At 42.8% G+C, this 18,843-nt stretch overlaps 1 protein-coding gene across 3 annotated transcripts in view; it reads right to left on the reverse strand.

Annotated features, from left to right (window-relative positions):
- Positions 1-5,712: 5,712 nt before the first annotated feature.
- The window catches only part of PIAS2 (protein inhibitor of activated STAT 2), a 515,220-nt gene continuing 502,089 nt past the window's right edge, over positions 5,713-18,843 (reverse strand). For 2 of the 3 annotated variants that reach the window (XM_086960351.1, XM_086960354.1), the window contains one exon: positions 5,713-7,550. In XM_086960351.1, the coding sequence (XP_086816477.1) occupies positions 7,290-7,550 (261 nt within the window). In that variant the 3' untranslated portion in view covers positions 5,713-7,289. The remainder of the gene's footprint in view (positions 7,551-18,843) is intronic. The other variant, XM_086960352.1, reaches the window with a different exon arrangement.

Consider the following 18,843-nt stretch of genomic DNA (forward strand, 5'->3'; position numbering starts at 1 on the left):
TGGATGTAAGTGAAATGTAGATGTTTAGAGTGAGAATGTGCCTGTAGGCAGTTTGTATAGATGGAATCGCGCTGCAGGATATCGGGATCTGTGATAAAAATAATGTATGATGTTTGAGTGTGTTGGTGTTGGGTGGTGTTAGCCGTAAAAGTAATACAAATCCGAAGGTTTCCTGTTTTTTTTCCAGAGGTGCAAATGCTATGTGAAAAATATCCCTGTAATAATTATAGATAACGTAATTCCAGCGCAACGCATAAAGCGTATGTAATCGCAAAAAATGTTATATGTACAAATAGTCCCACTAATCTTTACCAACTTTGCTGCAGTAAGTCCAAATGATTTTTTTTTGTTCCTGCGCAAAGCGCACGCTCTTCTTTGAAATACATGTTTGAAATTACTGCAAAAACCTGTGTAAGTGGGTCTGTGTGCACTTATATTTTCTTTGTCAGCAAGACACAAAGAAATCGTGCTGCAGCAGCATTAAAAATGTTTTACAACAATGAGCGCGTTCCGTTAGGCACCGGTGAAAAGTCCGCACCGGAGTGCACGTGATGCCCTAACCAACTCTTTTAAACACATCCATTCATGTCGAGTTTGCGCTACATAAAATTAGTAAGAGGGAGTGGCATATCCATGAAGTATGTGTAACAGATATTCTCATGCCAATACATAGGTAATACCACATATCTGAACGCATCAGGCATAAGTATCATCAGCTGCATAAACTATGGTGGGGTTCCGCCACTACTTTTACCTAGAACGTGGTGCTCCTTACACAGACTGGGCACAGCAGCATCTGCGCTTCCACAACTGGGATGACCCTATTTCCAGTGATGTTTTCCTGAAGGCAGCACATTCCTAAGCGGAGGCCCCGTCCTGGGCTCGCACCGTAATGCCACCTTACAACTGATGGCCCCAATACCACAAGTAGGTGCCCACTGACATGTTGTTCAGTGAGTGTTAAAATATTTCACAAATCTACTTTCATGTTCGAGGTTTCTCTCTACATATAAAGAAATGTATCGAAGGTGTTCATGTAAAAAATGCAGTCAGCAATTTTTTCCCACGGTGTGGCACCGGTACAAACAAAGCCCCTGAATAACTGTGCGCAAAGAACTGCGAAACCTGAAGACAGTTTGTGTTTCTTTGAACGCTATTACCAAAACAAGTCTTCGCGGCTCGATGCTGTTTGGGAGGTGGGAGGGGAAGTGATAGAGATGAAAGCGCTAGCAGCCGCATGCTGGCAAATGGTGACCTGCAGAGCGCGTGAATGGGAAGAGCGGCCGTGGGAGGTGGGAGGGAAGTAGGAGAGTGGTGGGGGGCGGGGAGCGGCAGACTTTGAAGTGTGATGTGAGGCACAGACAAATGGTGGTTTGTGACGTGGCTGGTTTGTGCACGCGCATAGATCACATGAACTGTGGCTAATCCGCCGTTGGTAGACTGTTCTTTTGCCCTTACTATGATCTCCGCCAGCAAAGCGCAAGCTACTGAAGTCAGCATTCTCGAAACTGGACGGCTGCTCCTGCAGGCAACCCATAATCACTTGGTTGAGTAGAGCTTTCGTCCACTTGGCTTGCCAGGGAACAACATTTTTAAAACCGGTATTGAAACAAAGTGGCATTGGGGTAGAGAATGGACACAGTGAACACGCACTTTACATTAAAAAAAATGCTATTGCTACCCTACCTGAGCAAAGTCCTGGAGGCTCATGTTGCTAACTGCCTCAGCTCTTTTGTAGAACGGACTCACTATCTGGACTCTCACCAGGCAGGCTTTAGACCTGAATATTCCACTGAGTCCGTTGTCCTAGCAGTCCTGGACGACCTAGGAAGGGGGCGGACCAGGGCACTACCCAAGCCCTGGTGCTCCTCGACCTGCCAGCTGCCTTCGACACGGTCGATCACAAGCTTTTGGTCGACCGGGTCAGCAGCGCTGGGCTTCAAGGCCTGCCATTGAAATGGATCACCTCCTTCCTTAGTAAGCATTATCAATCTGTTCGCCTCACTAGTTTTAGGGCAGAACAACAAAAACGGACCTGCGGGGGTACCACAGGGTTCCTCCCTCTCACCCCTACTTTTAATATGTACATTCTCCGCTTGATCTTGGCCTTGCGTAAAAGAAAGGTCATTGTTTTCAACTATGCTGACGACCTTCAGCTGATCTTTAACATCGATTCATCAGCCTCATCTATCACAAACTTTCAATCTATAATGAATTTCATCAGTGATTGGGTGAACGCTAATCAACTTAAACTAAATCCAGACAAAACGGAGTTGATTCTCACTGGTGGTCCGGTTAATCCGTGGAATTCTAACTTTTGGCCCCCATCTTTAGGGAGCCTCCCAGCCTCTGCCTCTGCGGTAAAAAGTCTGGGAATCATGATCAGCAGTGATCTCACCAAGAAGGCCCAGGTCAGCTCAGTGGTCTCGGCATGCTTTTTCCATCTTCAAAGAATTAAAAGAATTAGCAGATTCCTCTCCATCGAAGCTCTGACCCAAGTTGTTCTTGCCCTGGTTATTTCGCGTATTGACTACGCTAACTCTTTGTACGTTGGCATACCTGCATACCAATTACATATGTTGCAATGGGTCCACAACCAGGCAGCCAGACTTCTCCTTGGGCAGCCAAAGCATTCTCATATGAAACCACTGTTGAAAAGCCTTCACTGGCTCCCTATACCCCAACGCTGCCTGTTTAAGTTAGGCTGTACCATCCACAAAGGCCTGTCGGGACGTGGTCCTTCCTTCATTGATCTAAACACTCTGCGGTATTTTCCTTCCCGTGACCTACGATCCTCCACTCCTTCAAATGAAAGAAACATGGCGGCGTTAGATACACAACCCTGGCCCCCCAATTCTGGAACGCTCTCCCCCTCTACTTGCGCATGGTGGACTCCTACACTCAATTAAGGAAACTACTCAAAACCTGGCTTTTCTCCCATGCTTACAATTAATATCCACTCACTGTCGGTTACTACTACCGTTCTGCTCATAGCGCGAAGAAACCGTTTGGTGAACATGCGCTTTATAAGTCAGTTTTAACATAACATAACACAAAAAGAAAAACGTCACAGCTGAAGGGGGCAGCCCATGTCCCAGGTTAAAGTCATGCAGGAGCAGGTTTCCGCCGTGCATAGATAAAATTCATTTTATTTAACCACAAACCATGACAAATGCGCTCCTTTGTACAATACGAGGATGGGTCCAAAACGAGCATAGTAAGAAACATGCTACATAAGGGTATCAATGGACTAGAATGTAAGATGTTAAACAGTCTAAAAAATGTATACAGTTCATTTTATTCATAAATGTTATTAAAATGTGTTTTATTCTATTGTTGCTATTATTGTAAGAATTGCTATTGCTGATAGTTTTTCTTGTTTTGTTCTAGTATTGCTTGCTATTATTGTAAGAACCGCTACTGCTATTAGTTGTATGCAATGGTCTTTATTAACTATGCACATAAACTTTTACGTACAGAATACTACATAAAACAACACAAAAATGAAAAATTACTTTGTGAATTCGGCATTTGACCTGGGCTATGTTTAGCATTGCTCCAACAATTTTCGGAGTCGGGGTGCTGGGCATCAAAATCACATTGCAAAAGCACACCAGCTGCGAAAAATTGAACTAAAACTTAAAGCTCAAATATACCAAATAAGTCAAACACAAACGGCGAAAGGGTGAGCAGAAATAGTGGGAATCCAGTAGTGCAATTTAGAGCACATGTTACAAAATTATGGCTGAAATATAGAAGGGTACTGGCATTTACAGAAAGCACTTACCCCACTGAAAGTGTAACAAAATCATCAGAAACAACCACTGGGCTGCAAACTCGGGTTTGAATGACTAAGAAAGTGTGAGGTCCTAATTTCCTACACAGCTTACGATGACCTGTTTTTGACACTGTGCTATGAGCCGCCCCCTTCACAAAAAGGATCTGTCCATACCTCTGTAAGTGAATTTTTGAATGCTGGCTGGTGTACTTTAACTGTCTGCACACCATCTCAAAAACCTCTTCACCTGTTGGGCATATCCAAAATTAAGGTTGTTTGTGATTCGGAGAAGTGTCTAGTGTTTACCCTACCTGGTAAAACAAGTTCCTCTTTCTCGGGAATATTTCCATTCCTCTGAATTCGAAAACAAATGGTGGATCAAAAAGGCATTGGGGGTCACTAGTTACACACCAAGTGGGTGGGGACACGTTTTGCGTAATTCTGTTGGCGGAGGTGTAATAGTGTTCATGCTTCTCCATCTAGTCCTGCTCCAGTAGATGCAGTGAGACATACTGAACCACATAAGCAGTTGAACTCTATCCTCAAAAACTCTGAAAATAATATCTCAAAAAAAGCATAAAGAGAATCTCCTGCACTGTTTAGCAAAGTAATAATCATGTAATTTTTGGCCCTCTACGACATGTTGACTCCAGACATCATAGCTGCATAGTACCATTATATCTAAACCGAGATGCTGTTTCTCAGTTATTGCCCCCTTCTTAAACACTACAGGAAGCAATAACTAAAACAAAATTATCACTTACAGAATTCATTGTTGATGCAGAGACTTGTTGTTCATGTTTCTAGCTTTACATTCCACTTAACGGCGGTCGAGCAGAAGCCCTCTGTACTACTGTCATTAACCGGAACATGCCTAGTAGTGTCGAATGCCGACTTAAAATTCCATCTAGACCAAACGGGCATCTTAGTGTAGTTGACTTTTATGATTTTGGAGCTATGGGGTTCACAGGCAAAACCTACAGTAACAGATCGTTTGTGATGGTGAGATCAAAATTACCACATTTTCTGGGCAAAACAAAACTGAAAAATGCTTAAACATCAATACAAGCCTTGATGCACGTCATTGACCAATATGTCAAAGTAATACCAAGATATACTAGGTTTTAACTTCTTGCTAGCATTATTAGTGAAATAATGACCACTGTAAGACAATTATACAAGAAACATATGCGAGGGATACCCAGGTCTACTTCTATCTCATTATCAAAATATCAGCATCAACGAGAGGACAAACAACAAAATACTTTTCACATCAGAAACATTAAATAAATAAATAAATAATTGACTTTTTAAAGTTTCTCTCGTTAAAGATGCAATCCCTAAACTAGACCTGCCTGATGCACTAGCAATATTCCTAGACTGGGTCACATAGCATCTTAAGTATGTACACTATTAGGCCTGAATATCCCTAATGTACATACCAAATGGTACCCAGTTTGTACTGAATCTAATTTACCACCAATCCCCAAAAGATGTGGTAGCATATTTGGACCTCACCTACATTCATAAGATCACTCTGACTATTGCTCCATGCAGGTTATGGATGTTGGGAAGAGCTCATTGTACCCCAAAGTGAGAATGCAACCGTAGCCTACGCCCTACATCATTGCTTCAACTGCACAGATGACAATGGTGACCTACAGCGTATAGCTACTTGAATGCAAAAAAAGTTCAGGCACTTTGGAGTGTCATAAAGCTCCAGAGGGGCAAGATACTGAACATCCACCTCAAGCTAGATTTTCCCACAAACACATTAAGCATATTCATGTCACCCTCTTTGCCACCAACGTCCGCAGCCTGACTTACCATTGTTAGGCCAGCGTTATCTACGAAAGTTAAGACAATGGAAACAATCATTGCATTTTATATATGGAAGGAATGGTGGTGCTTCATAAGGAGAGCTGGCAAAAAGATTGTCAGTGCTTCAAACAAGTTTTATTTGAAATACAGTGCAAAAATTGAAGTAAGAAATTAAGATTATAGTGGCTTGGGAGCAAAGGTCTAGACATAAAAGGTGTAGAAAACACCCCAAATGGTACTAAGATGTGGTTGTGTACATAGTGCAACGTGGCCATGCCATGGTTGAAGACAGGGGGGTCGAGGAACTAAATGGATTACAGTGCTATAAAAAAAGATTCAGATAGGGTTTTGTTAGGGAAAGTAAAAACACAATCGTATCTCATCTTGTTCTAGTAATAAAGAGGCAATTTATTCCTATACACTTACATTGGATCAGAACGACTGCTATGTCATGGGTTTTATTCTCCCCTCAAACATTTGGAAGGATTTAATGAGCACGTACAAAGTGAGAGTTTATCTTTTTAGGTGGATCCACCATAGCAACACTGCCATGCACCAAAGCAGAGATATTCTAATGCAGCAGGCAATGCTAGTGTCTGCTAACAGAGTCCGCACCATTCCTGTTACACCACTGCTACATAAAGGGATGGCATTATTCAAGGCTAAATCCACGGGTCAAATTAACAAAACCCACAGGAGTAAATAGCCACAACGACACCACCTTGGTACATACCTTACAGTGTAAGGCTTACACAATATTTATTTATTTTAATTTATTGATTGTCTTTGATACTTCCAGGCTGACCAGACGTGTTTTTTGTCTTATATATTGTCTCATTCTAGTGTTTAGCATATTCATAAGTAGTCACAACGAAGGCAATTAAGTAAAGTGAAGTGAACGAGATGGAAAAAGACGATATTAGAGAAGGATTATACAATTTCGAACTGTTTGGGAAACCGGGTTCCAAAGCTGAGCTTATTGTTCCATAGTTTGATATTTGTACCTAAACCATATTTCGCCATATGCAACTGTAAAGCACCGAGATATTTCAAGTGGGCTACTTGTGCAAGATAAAACCAGAAGAAATAAGGTTTATAACTAACAATCGTTTATGAGCCTTATGGCTTTTTAAAAAAACTGGATTCTGATGAACCATTTTGTTTTTTAAAGGACTACTTTTTCTGTTGTGGCCAGCCCTCTGCTTCTTACTGTTAGACTACCGTAGCCACTCGGACAATGCAGTCTGCCACAACCCATTGAAAATATAGTCCAGAGCTCATGATTTACAAATGAAATGGACAAATGTTTTTATATTTAAAAAGCATTTCAATATTTACATAATTTATTACATTATCATTTCCAATACCAGTTTGATAAGTTCATCCAGCAGTATATCAAAAAGGCCAGACTCCCCGTAACGTATCGGGTAGTGTTTAATATTTCATCATTTCCATGGACGAAGTCCATTAATGTCAACAAAAAACGTCTTTTTTTTTTTAAAGTCGAAGTATTATCGACATACAACTTTTCTTGTTGTCCATGCCTTTAGAAGGCAGCAGAATCAATCTGTTTTATCTGCAATAAATAGCAAAATAAATGTCCAAGATTAATGATACTGCATAGAACACAGGCACGCAGGTGGCAAACTTTTGCCGGTCCTTGAAGTGATGGCTCCAAAGGCTGCTTCTTCTAGTCCAATGAGATGATGTCCGACATGGCGCCTCCGGTGCTAGTGATGACTTCTGTGTCACTCCGACCTGAAGTGCTGGTTATTACTTCAGTGGTGCTCCTGCTTGAAGAACTGGTGGTTACTTCGGTGTCGCTCTTGCTGGATGAGCTGACGATTGTGCTGCTCTCATGGTTGCTAGTTAATGTACGAAGGTTTCCAGTTGAGCTGCTCGCTGCAAGCTTGGGTGAAAAACTATCCAAGAACATGGCTGAACAATACTGCTGGAGAATAACAAGCACAGATAAAAATCACTTGCAGGAAACAAATAGTTAATTAAGAGATTTATCAATCTAGATAAAACAAGAGCAATAACGAAACAAACAAGCATTTGCAATGCAATAGGTCTCACATTAGCTTGAGTTAAAGCTAGCTATTGGTGTGTTATGGTGTGTATGTATATGATGAGCATTGGAATTAAGTGGTTTGCATTAGAATTGTAAATTGTGGAATTGTGTGGTGTGGAGTGGATTTGTGTAGTGGTATTATGGGGCATTGCACCTTATGCCTGCAGCGCTCACCATCCGCTCGCCCATTTTATTAATCAATCGCAAGGCATTGTCAGAAAACTAATAGAGACTATTTTGGGATTTACACATGCTTTTCCAGGCTGCAGAAGAAGCAACGGTTTTAAAGGGAATTGTTTTTGTGCAACGTATTGTTTTCCCCAGTTCACAGAAGGGATAAAAAAACAATGAAAAAGGAAATGAAGAAAGTGCTGCAAATTCCCTTTGAAGTGTCCGTAATTATCTGAGAAAGTTAGATGGACAAACGACTTTTCCCCATGTATCGTGGCCTGTGCTGACGCGGTATAAAGGGCTCTGCTGTCTCAGACTCTAAACACAAAGGTGCAAGAAATGAAAACAAAACGAAAAAACAGACCCAGAAAGGAACAAGATTGTGTGGGGATGTTCTCCTTGTGAAAGACCAACATGCAGTTACTCAAAGTGAAGTTATTCAGTGGCTAAAGTGGGCTGAGTTTTTAAAAAAACACAAAAACCTCTTCTAGAACATTATAGAACTGTAGGTAATATATCCATTACTTTTTATATACCATCATTGTCCCACACAGCAAACGTTTTTAGAAAAACATATAGTTTTAAAATTTGAAGTCCATCAGTAATAATAGTTTCATAGAAAACGTTCTATATATATATATGTAAACCGGCCAACAACAAAAGACACAAATAGCTGATGAGAATGACGTTAAAAGCCTGCTAAAAAAATTGGAGAAACTACAGAGAAACGAACTTACTAAGTGGTGGGAGTGTAAATCACTGGAAAAATATAAAGAGGCTGGAAGGGTGCCTAGGGGTTTGAGCGTGTTAATAGCTCCTTCATTTGAAAAGCCTAATCCTTTGATGCTTAAGGAGTGGGTGATAAACAATTTAGAATGCTCAATGAATATGGTAACGATGCTGGTGAAGTACACCGAAATCGACAGAGTTGACATTGCGGCGGAAATTGATTTATTAATTAAAGAACTGGATGCACTTGACCAAAAGGATGTGGTAAAGAAAGGAAGAGATGAAATCCAAAAACGTCTCGATAAACATGAGAATATAATAATCGAAAAATAACTAAATTTGCACGTGATAAACGTGACTATGAGACTGGACGAATTTTTACTTTTGCAAAGAGATTTGATAACGTAAAAAAACTAGCGAGCAATCAAGTTCAGCCTCTTTTGATCTCAATTAATCAAAATACGGATGCTGGTGCCACATCTATTTCGGGTAAAAGTGTGCTATCTTGTAGCGTTGAATCTATTCCTATTGAAACTGACCAGCATTTAAACATGCAAGAACCCCAAAGCTTCACTCCCTCGGAAGAATTGGGGTTCATGGTAGAGGATCGCCGTCAAACCCGGAGATCGAGAGTACCCCAAACACATCCCCAAAATGCCGGAGGCGCAACCAACAGCGCAAAGAGAGGAGGAAGGCGCGGAGGCTTCAACAAAAAGACTCAATAACTCAGAAAAGTCAGTCAGAAGCGGCGATTGCATCAACTACGAATACTGTTATTAATATGACTGAACTTGAATTAAATACTGCAGAACTTCAGCTTTTGTCTTTGAGACTCTCTTTCTGTCCAAAAATTAATTTTAAGTATGTTCAATCGCGATTGCCGATCCACGGCTAGATATTATGATGGAGTAATAGACAACTATGTAATTTGTTGTTGTCAGAAAATATGTAAACTATAACCACACTACACTTACAAATGGCGCTTCCAAAATGATGTATGGTTGTCCTTCGTTTGTGTTTTACCTTTTGGTCCAGAAACAGGTTTAAAAATGGCACCACGCAAAGCGTGAATGTTTGACACCGAGGAAGGGAGTTTTCCCGAAACGCGTCTGTCTTTTTTTTTTTTTTTTTTAAATTTTTGAAAACCTTTATTGTGCACATGAAGGATACAAATACGGGCCTACAACCATCCGGCCGGCCACATGACATTGAGCACCAGTGCTAGCAATACGGTCCCCTAGCGGCATCAGGTGGCATAGCATCACATATCAACGGTTACACTGGTAAAGGCATGCCGTCTAGGAGAAGGAGCGCTGAAGGTTAAATTTTAAAGTTTTTTCCCGATCCAAAAAATCAATGAAGAATAGATGCAAGGAGAGCTGGATCCGTACAATAATTCCCCAACATGAGTAGGCAGCAGAAATAATAGCAACATTTGGGTTGAACTTCTCGTCAGAGTGACAATACAATAGAAAAACAAACCGAACAGCTGAAATCATGCCTGCGCCACCCCCCGCGCCACCCACTCCCTACTAGCCCCTATCGCAGACCCAGAACAGAAAATAGGAAAAGAAAGCGCAGAAAGTTGAAAAAAAGGCCCATAGAACTAAAAGGAAAAATAAAATCTACCCCCCCACCCTGCACCAACGCGGAGGCTACGGCCTACCCCCCCCGACAATGTGCCTGTCGCCCAGTAACGAACCCGAAATGCAGTCCAAGATAAGAAAGAGAAGAAAAGAAAATAGAAGAAAAAGAAGAAAAACTGACTCTTATATATAGAGAGTGAGAAAAGGCCACCCTAGTCTACAACTCTCACAAAATACAAATAAAGCGGGAGGAGGAGCACTTCCGAACATTCCCAGCCCCCAACCAAAGGCGCCATCCCCACACAATATAATACAACTCTGAGAGAGACAATACTACGAGAGCAGTGGGGAAAAGGCATCACAACATGTATGACTGAACAATATTACAGGTCCGAATCCCACCCAATTACCATATTACATACACAGCAATAAATGCGAAAAAACATAGACTCAGGTGGGAATCGGAAGAATGTGCCCCCGGACCCTCCATACCGCACGGAACCGCTCTCCCAACCACAAAAGAGCAACAGCCTGACCCCGTACTTTTTATCCATAAAGGGGAGAAAACAGCACACACATCGCAATCAACATTTACAGGATGTAGGCAAGCCTGGGTCCCCCCTTGTCGATTGGAGGGCACGAGACGCCACTACCACAAACTATCGAGAACCCCGGTCGCGAAGGCATCCACTATCCCAACCATCAACAACAGAATAGGACCAGCATGTTAAAACGGCAGTGCTAAGTGTGTGCAAAGAGCAAACCGGTAGAGACAATTCCAAACTAGTTCCCGCCCGCCGGCAAACCCTCACAAAAGTGGAAACCGCCTAGCCCTGGCCCGAACGTGGACGAGCTCCCCTCCCCCCCTCACACGGAAAGTCCAACCCATCGGGGACAAAGAGACAAGATGGCCGAAGTGGGGGAGGGGAAGGGACACAGTCACAAAATGAACGTCGTCGGTCTCCAGGAAAGTCACCGAAGCACGTTGAGAGTCTCATCAACCCAGCCAAATAATAAAAGTTCCACCACCGGGAGATGGGAGGCCCCGGGGATAAGGCACGTAGGGAAGGTTCAGGCCGAGCAGTTGCTGAGTCCGACAGCGGTAATGCTGAACGAGGCAGGAAGGCAGGTTCAATGTCGGAGGGAAACAAAGTATCACAAACCCATCTCTCAACTGGTATCGAAGAACAACAGGTAGCGGTGGATACAGTGGCAATATTGTCAGGGATCCCCGGATAGCTTGTATCCCAATCAGCCAGCTGCGGGTGCGATTTCAGGCTCCGCGATGAAAGGACTCTCTGCTCCCACTCCCGGTCAGCCATGAGGGCATCAAGCTTCTCGCCCAGCTCACAATAGCCACGTCTCCGCGCCGCTTTTAACTCACCCAGTGCCGCCAAAACATCCCCGTTTGACCACACCGGCTGTGGGTCTTGCAGTTTCAGGGCAGGGAAGGGCGAGCGGGGGCTGGTTTCCTGCCGGGACGTGGAATCGTAGTTCCAATGCGGGGGCAAGCCGTCGTCCTCACGGAGCAGGCAGAGAGGCGTCGCCATCTTGTAGGCAAAAGAACAACGGAGCCAGGAGTGGGGGTCCACGAAGTTGCACCGATCGACAATTTAAGCCCCCATCAACTCCGGGGACACCTCTCGGCTCACTGTTCCACGCGGAGCCAGAGCGACCTCCGTGTATAGTCCGGCTGACAGGAGAGGAGGGATCGCCAACCCTAAAACAGGAGCGACAATGGAGTCGAGGCAGCACGGAACCAACATCCAGTAAGGAGGTCCGCCTCGCCCCCAACCTAGCCACGCACTCGGGCTGTGGAGCGAATGCAATGTGAAATTCCGCCGGGCCGCCGGCCCGCAAATGGGATCTTCAACTGCAGACGACGGTGGCGCTGTCCCCACTGCAGTGGCGTACAAGCAGCCCGGCCGTCACGGTGCTCAGGGGCCGGCGGGACACGAAGGTACAAGCCGGGGTCCAGGTCAGCAAAGTCGATTCCGGGATTACTGCGGTTGCCGGGCAGTCAGAGGCTCCGGAGTAACGCTGGCGAAGTCAGCATACCATAACGCACATCCCGCTGACGAAATGGCCAAGGATAGCAAGCAGGATGAAGGTGCGGGAGACAAGAGCTGGCGGAGCCGAGAGCCTACACGTCCGCTCCGGTCGCCATCTTGGCTCCTCCCCCCGAAACGCGTCTGTCTTGAAAATAAATACTCATCTGGGCTGAAATCCCGGGAGTGCTGCCTTTCTTTTCGTTGAAATTGAAAAGGAGTTGAGCTTTGTTATGTTACGCGGTACACCACCGTGTTGCAGCACCCGCTTTTGAAGAGTGACTCGCTTTTGGTGTGGTTCGGAGCAGTGATATATATATGTCGCTCCTGTTGCACCAAACTCACGCACTCATACACGGGTGCTGCATGCGGGGGGTGCTCCCGCAATATATCACGCTCCTCGTCTTCTTCTTAGTTACAAAAGAGACACAGCACTCGCGGGGGGAAAGTCATAGATTTTATTAGACTTTCAAACGCACCAGACACGTTTCGGCATGCGCCTTCCTCTGTGGTCTCTTTTGTAACTAAGAAGAAGACGAGGAGCGTAATATATATATATATATATATATATATATATATATATATATGTATATATATATATATATATATATATATATATACACAAAACAATTTAATCAAATAAACACATCATATAGCCCCCAACCATACTCATACATTCAAACATCCTCTCAGTCAGCCACATCGTCATACACCACAACACAAGAACAATACAATTATAACAGCACCAAAAACTACAGAGAAAAACAGAAACAAGAATAATACAAGCAGAAAAAGGCGCCAACGCGCGTTTCGGAAAGGACAGATACCCACAGTTCCTTTGTCAGGGCGCAAGGACAACCAAAATAATTTCTTCCACGTAGTGGATTTCTTGAATTTTCGATATCTCAATCCTTTTAGAACGAGATACCAAAGTCACAAGGGCTATATCTTGAGGCTGATGATAGCGAGAAAGCGATCTCGGAAGCGCACTGGGGACGCCAAGTGTACTTTTCAATTTGTATATGAGTCCGCTTGCAAAAATAGTTGAAGAGACCGGTTTGCTGATGTTTTCCTACGCTGATGATTCACAGCTTCTCTTTTCCCTTTCATCATCAGGAAGTAATAACCCCTCCACATTAAATTTAGGACTAGGAAAAATTGCAGGGTGGATGCAGAAAAATTTCCTAAAATTGAACGGTGAAAAAACCGAGTTAATTGTCCTGGGGAAAAATAAAGAACTTTGGGGACCCCAACATTGGCCATCAGAAATGGGTACTCCCCCAACTCCAACTACACAGGCCCGTAATCTAGGCTTTATTATCGATGACTCGTTGAGTATGCACCAGCAAGCAGTTAAAACATCGGCCACTTGTTTCACTATCCTAAAGTGGCTAAAGAAAATTTGCTAGATGCTACCAGAACACACAATAAAACGGTCATCAACGCCTTAATAACATCAAGGTTAGACTATGCCAACGTGTTATATATGGGGGCAAATAAAGCTACAATCCGCAGATTACAAACTGTGCAGAACACAGCTGCGAGACTGTTAGGAAAAATTCCTATTTTTGCATCTACCACCAAATTTATCCGTGAGCTGCACTGGCTGAAAATAGAGAACAGAATTAAATTCAAATCCCTATGCTTCATGCACAAGATCTTTACAAAAAAAGCCCCCAAGTATTTACAAAATCTGGTACACCGCTACCATCCATCTAGGACTCTAAGATCTGCAACAGCCAACAATTTTGTTGTCCCTAAGATAAAACTTTCACGCAAGGGCGGCAAATCCTTCGCCTTCCTTGGACCCTCACTGTGGAATGCCATGCCACAGGCTTTGCGCGCTGAGGTGAACTACATGAAATTCAGGAAAGCCTTGAAAACCTGGCTATTCAACATCTAAGTCAGTTGTCCTGTTAGCTATTACTGAATCACAGCGCCGGGAAACCCTTTGTTGGGTAGCTGTTTGCGCTATATAAACTAAATAAATAAATAAATTAATTAAAATGGCTGCTCTATTATGGTAGTCGGGGGAGCTAAGAGCAACCGCGGTGCTCTAAGAATAGATTCAAGGGGGTCCAAACAGGGTACAGGAGCCCTCCAATACATCCAAATGGTCCCAGGCGGTCAGGGACAGGACGGTTCTTTAATATAAGGTACGGGGGCTGTAGTAACAGCGGAGATTCCCGGTACAGATTCCGGGCGCGGCAACATGTCTCTCTGCGATACGCCGTCGCAAGTGGGCTGAGTGCCTGCCTCATGCTGTAAGCGGCAGCAGGTGGTAGGAACATGTGAATGATGCACCAACAGATCAATGGATGAAGAATGCTGGCTGAAAGCTCCTTCGAATAAGGATGATAAATATATATGTATTTAAATGTAAAATGTCTTGGGAAAAGCCAGACCTAAAAAGATCTTAATCATGAAAGTCAGGCCATCAGTTTTCCTCACTGGGAACAAAGGGAGTACTAAAAATAATGATAATTCCTAATAAAGCTGCAGATGAGCACCATAACATTATTAATGCTTTCAGATGAGTACAGTTTTATTGTATATTGTTACATAGTGCACTGTCTGTCAGAATAAAGTTTATTTCCCTTAAGATCTATGGATTTTCATATCTTCCATCATAGATATATTAAAACAATTTCATACAGCAGCTAAAAAACATTCAATTATCCTATAAGAAAATCGCTTGCACTAAAACCTCTTTTAAAATGTTATAAAGGATAAACCTTCAATCTCTATTCCTCATTACTCAATCTATCCCTCCAGTCCCTATTCCATGTACAACCTTTTAACAGCCTGGATAAACTTTGCCACAGCTATGGCGATATCAAGGTGATGCATATCAGTGAGGCAAGCTCGATTGCTTGCAGACGGGACCTAATACTATATTGTATGAAAATCAGTCGTAAAAACAGTTTTCGCTGGGCTACTAATTTTTGACAATCCATTAATATATGCAAGCAATTACATTTCAAACCGATCCTGCATGTGCATCTGCTATCTGGACCCATCAATTCCTTTTTTATTTTGTCGTTTGACCGAGCTGGATTGATCCCAATTCTCACCCTTAAAAGTTCCATTCTAAGCCCCTGATTTGGTAGGGTGTCTAAATGGGTATACCAATTTTCTTTCCTCCAGCTATTTATCATGAGTTGCACCAACACTTTTTAAAAAAGATACTCCATATCATTCAGTCTATTTAGTTCCTTCCCCAGGTTTTTAAGCTCACTTTTTGATTCAGCAATATACAGGGACTGCGGATCCATTTCCACTTTTAGCTTATCACAGATTGAATACAGTTTCTTTCTTATTTCTTTCGCCCACCAAAGTTCACTCTGCTGAATCTCCTTCATACACCATCGTGACACTTTCATCTCTTCTCCTGTTCATAACCATTTCCAGAATCTTAACAAACCCACTTGTACCTGGACATCCCACGAGGTCACATCTAGCTCTAATCTAATGGATTGTAACATTGATGAGCTGGGTAATGACAACAGTGCTTTTAAACATTTCCCTTCTCTGTCCCAAGTACTTTTCCCTCCTAAACATAAGATTTGTGTGTGCACCGTACTGCATTTGTGGGGGGATCATTGCATTAAAGGCCTTCAGCAGTGGTCTATGGGACATGTCACCATAGCTACAATTGAACATTTTCAGCCCACAAACTGAAGCTAGGGCTTTAACTTTCTGGGCCTCCAGGTGCGTAGTCCATTTTAGAGACTTGTCAAACCATATTCTAAGGTATTTATACTGGTTGACAATCTCTAATTTCGTTCGCCCCAAAGACCAATTAAACTTTTGATTTCTCTTCCCGAAGCACAGAATTTTCGTTTTATCCATATTCACTGTAAGGCATTTAGTTGCACAATATGTGTAAAACACATTTAGCTTTCTTTGCAGACCCAACTCCGTTTGGTCTAATATTACTAAGTTGTCTGTGTATAATAAACAGGATAAGTGCTTCCCATTTACTTTTGGACTTGCACTTCTATCGGTCTTCAAGGAAGATGGTAGATCTGCGAGAAAGATTGAAAAAAAGAAGTGGGGCCAATACGCAACCCTGTCTGAGGCCATTGTTTATAGCTGTTTCCGGAGTCAAACCCCCATTGATTCTTTAATGACCTGTGCCCAGTTCTGTCTATGCAACTCTTGAATTATTGCTAGGAGATCCTCTGGAATATTATGGCTTCTTAGCGTCTTCCAAAGGCATTCCCTATCCAGAAGGTCGAATGCTGCACGGAAGTCAACGAAACAGCAGTATAATCTACCCTGCTGTTCCATGGAATTAGGTGCTAATGCCCATAAGGCAAAACAATGGTCTATCATTGAATGCCCCTCTTTGAAGCCTCCTTGTTCGACTGGTACGATCGAATGTGAATCCACCCAGTCTTCTAATCTGCCAAGTATTATTTTCGAGAATACTTTCACTCCAATATCTAGCAGAATAATTAATCTATAATTCTTAGGATCATTTCTATCACCTTTCTTGGGCAGAGGCCTAAAAACGCCCCCCCTCCAGGATTTTGGGATAATTCCTGAGTCTAAAACTGCTAAAAACATCCGAGAGAGAAATTGTGCCCACCAATCTATCTGAGTTTTAATTATCACAGCGGGTAGATTATCTGGCTCTGCGGCGCAAGTTAGATTTAACTTCCTGATAGTTTCCTTGACTTTTTCTACCGAGAAGGATGACATTAGCTCTTTTGCCTCCCTTCCTCTAAGGGCACTACCCTTACTTATTACTGGCACATGACTAGCCATATATAGTTGGCCTAAATACTCCTCCCAGGCTGCGTCATAAAGCTGCAGATGAGCACCGTAAAATTGTTAATGCTTTCAGATGAGAGTACAGTTTTATTGTATATGGTTACATAGTGCACTGACAACCTACAATCATTAAAGCGCTGTGCACATTTAGCATTTAAATGAGAAAATAAAATGAAGGTAACTTAAAATTGACCAAAAAAACAGATGTAGATAAATGTCAAATTATGGAGAGGTATGGGTACATATCAAAAACAAATATCATAAAAGTGGGATTTATATGTATACTATCTCAAAGGAATAAACATATTTCAGCATGAGTTACATAAACTCAGATGAGCACTGCTGAAATATCTTACAAGATTATAGTAAATCAGCAAATACTAATTAACCGAACAATTACATTTATTTGTGAAGAAGTTTGCTGTGTATACATACATTGGTTGTTTATACAAAGGTAGGAGGAATTTGAAACTTTGCCAAGAGTTCCTTAAGATAAGTTTTCTCGCCAAGATCTAAGGCTTTCCTAAAAAGGTTGATAATAAAACAAAGTTTGTTTTTCAGATTAAACCATAAGTGTTGCCTAAAAAATAGCATAACCCGGAAGCACTTGGAAGACGTACATTTATATAGCTCTTGAATTTTGTTGGCATAAATTTCTGCCACCCACAGACTTGCCCTTTTCATGCCATGTCTGAACGTCACCTCGCTGGTGTTCGGTCCTTGATCCACTTAGTATCCCTGATTCTCTGAATACTGCCTTCGCTTTTATGAATGTGGCAGAAGCAGACAAATAGATTGATAACTGAAAGCGTTCAGCAACTGGTTACATTTAAAGGAGCTGAAGTTTCACGGAGAGCTTATTCTTCCAGGTCAAGAGGCACTGGAAGGAGGCAGGGCTATGGTATGCTCCCTTCGAAAACATTCCCCGCCTGAAACCAATGCCAGCCAAAGAAATTAAGGATTTTCGATCAAGCAAAAACATTGTTCTTCCCTGGCGCAGACACAGTTGAGAAAGAGTACAGTGTATTTGGCAGTGACTGTCACACCCAACTCCTAATCGATTGACTGTTATTGCCAGGTACCACGAAAATATCCCATTGGGGGACATCCCGTTGCTTTCCGAGCAGTGGAGCAAGTTTGCAGCTCCTGCATGGCCTTAGGGGACACAGCTCATTAAGCCACAGCTGGATCCCCGATAGCCTCCCAGTTAATCTTTTTGCCCCGAGTGGCTGCTACTGCCTCAGCTGGATTCAGAAAAGGCTGTCCAGTAATATATACTGCTCAAAGCGGGCGCCATGCTAAAATATAAAGCGTGGCACCGGTGCACATTTAACTTACGTGCATGGCAGCCCGTGAAGCTGGTGCCATGGTTATTTAAAAAAAAAAAAAAAAAAAAGAACATGAAACCGGGTGCTGGGGTGACGAAGTATCAGTAGCACATTTAACCTCTGTGCATGGCGGCTCATGAAACAGGTGCCAGGGTTATAATAATTAATTTTTTTAATGAAACCGGGTGCGACGCAGTGGTGACAAACTATCAGTAGCACATTTAACTTATGTGCATGGGGGCCCATAAAGCTGGCACCATGGTTATATTTTAAAAAAATGAAACCGGGCGCTGTGGTGACAAAGTATTAGTAGAACATTTAACTTATGTGCATGGTGGCCCATGAAGCGGCCACCATGGTTATAAAAAAAACAACAAAAAAACATGAAACCGGGCGCCGTGGTGACAAAGTAGGAAACCGGGCACCGTGCTAGGCGCCGTGGTGACAAAGTATCAGCGTAATTAAACTGTAGTTGGTCGGTGCCCCTTCCAGTAAAATGGCAGTGATATTTCTGGAGCACCAGCCAATA

The sequence above is a fragment of the Lissotriton vulgaris genome, chromosome 3_1 (genome assembly GCF_964263255.1).
Source record: "Lissotriton vulgaris chromosome 3_1, aLisVul1.2, whole genome shotgun sequence".
In the NCBI taxonomy this organism is placed as follows: domain Eukaryota; kingdom Metazoa; phylum Chordata; class Amphibia; order Caudata; family Salamandridae; genus Lissotriton; species Lissotriton vulgaris.